This window comes from Limulus polyphemus, unplaced genomic scaffold (genome assembly GCF_000517525.1).
Source record: "Limulus polyphemus unplaced genomic scaffold, Limulus_polyphemus-2.1.2 Scaffold2318, whole genome shotgun sequence".
In the NCBI taxonomy this organism is placed as follows: Eukaryota; Metazoa; Arthropoda; class Merostomata; order Xiphosura; family Limulidae; genus Limulus; species Limulus polyphemus.
Window position 1 is genome coordinate 57885 of NW_013667928.1, and position 1979 is coordinate 59863.

General features: G+C 29.3%; 1 protein-coding gene across 4 annotated transcripts in view; it reads left to right on the forward strand.

The window, feature by feature from the left end:
• The window catches only part of LOC106466608 (band 7 protein AGAP004871-like), an 85793-nt gene that overhangs the window by 28715 nt on the left and 55099 nt on the right, over positions 1 to 1979 (forward strand). For 3 of the 4 annotated variants that reach the window (XM_022394643.1, XM_013926901.2, XM_022394640.1), the window contains exon 2: positions 1664 to 1686. The exons of the other annotated variant lie outside the window; for it this stretch is intronic. In XM_022394643.1, coding sequence (XP_022250351.1) covers positions 1664 to 1686 — 23 coding nt within the window. The remainder of the gene's footprint in view (positions 1 to 1663; positions 1687 to 1979) is intronic. 4 annotated transcript variants of the gene reach the window in all.

The window sequence follows — 1979 nt, forward strand, 5'->3', positions numbered from 1 at the left end:
AACTGCGTTGAATACACTATATCACAACATTCGTATTATTGACTTAGTTTATTATAAAATGTTATATTCAAAAACAGAAGACAGGTATGAATACAACCTTGTTTGACTGTTGTGAAGCTACGGAAATCATACGCTCAGTGTAGCTTTGAACATAAGCTTGTATGACAAAACTGCAACATTTTGTACAACAAATAATCAATCTAAACAACTTCTTTTATTAACTTATCAAATTTCTGTAATTTCGGTTTATTGTTATGCACAAAATAGTTTGTTCAAAAACAAGGCTTTCTGTAAATTCAAGTAGTATCGAACAAATAGGCTATATAAATATCAGTTAAAACAGTTTATCTGTCTGTAGAAGTTCATGCTCGTTTGGACCGTAGTTGCCTTTAATTAACATGATAAGTAGGATAAATACGTCGAGTTTGAATGTCCTATATATACATAAGTTCACATGAAAAATCAGTCCCTTTCAGGGGTATGTAATTTATAACTTATAGTCAAACTTTACTGTATTAACTTTAGTTAGTATAATGCATACATTATATATCTAGATAATGAATAATTTATGTATCATTTTATATCAAAAATCAGTCCCTTTCAGGGGTATGTAATTTGTAATTTATAGTCAAACTTTACTGTATTAACTTTAGTTAGTGTGATGCATACATTATATATCTAGATAATGAATAATTTATGTATCATTTTATATCAAAAATCAGTCCCTTTCAGGGGTATGTAATTTGTAATTTATAGTCAAACTTTACTGTATTAACTTTAGTTAGTGTGATGCATACATCATATATCTAGATAGTTGATAATGTATGTATCATTTTATATTGAAAATCAGTTCTTTTCAGGGCTAGGAAGATTGCAAGTTGAGCTAGTGTGTTGATAATCATATGAAGTACGCTATACAAAGCGGTGACCAAATCGATGAAATATAAATTATTAATTTAACGCAATAAAATGATTTGTTTATTATTGGATAAATGAATACTGAAAACGAAATCATAATTCAGAAGAGTTGATCACAATATAGTAACAAGATCTTCGAACACAATCTAATCCACGTCATTTCTTATTTTGAAATATTTAAGCGTATGCTACATGCAACAATTTTAGTTTAAGTGTTATCATAACTAATTCATATATATAATAAGACATCGCTATGTCGAGTTTCTTGCGGTGACATCATCATGACGTTTGTTATAGCGTTATCGGCCGTGGATCAGGATCATTGAAAGCTATTTCATTAATCATGCACACAACGGCATAATGACAGTTTGAGTACTTGGTAAGCCTTCATATCTTTTGCTAAAGAACACCTATTAGTAATGGTAGGGAAAAAAAGCAAATACTTTTCCTAGGCAGCGTAATGTGTACATTTTACAGCGAATTGTTCGTGTTCAGTCATGAATGAATTCTTGACATCAGTCATAAAAAAATGACTTTCAACTTAATATCGCAGAAAGTTTTATTACAGTTTGTACCATTACCATGAATTTTTAGAATATTTACCGATTCAGTTGTGGTTGCTTACTGTTCTAATTTTACGCAGTTTCCGAGTAAATGTGAAAAATTGTATATTTTAAAAACATACTTTTGTGTACTAGTGACAGCTTATATCTGATATGGTTGTTTTTGTCTTGTTTCTCTATAGCCGGCCAAGGAGGAACAGAAACTGTAGGAATATTTTCTTATATTATCCTAAAGTTCAATGTTTTAAATACGAATTATGTTAAAAATTTTCTCGTTTCTTCTATGATTAAACATGGAGAACTTTTATTGTTTTAGGGCAAGATTTAGCATGAAAATTAAACCATTTTGTCTTATGACACTGTTTAGCATGAGAAACACTTTAGATCTTAAGGTATGATTGTGCAAGAAAATTAGTTTTTATCTTAAGGACTTGAGTTAATATGAAAAGTAGTTTTTTTTATCTTTAAGGCATGATTTAGTAATGAAAAGTAGTTTTA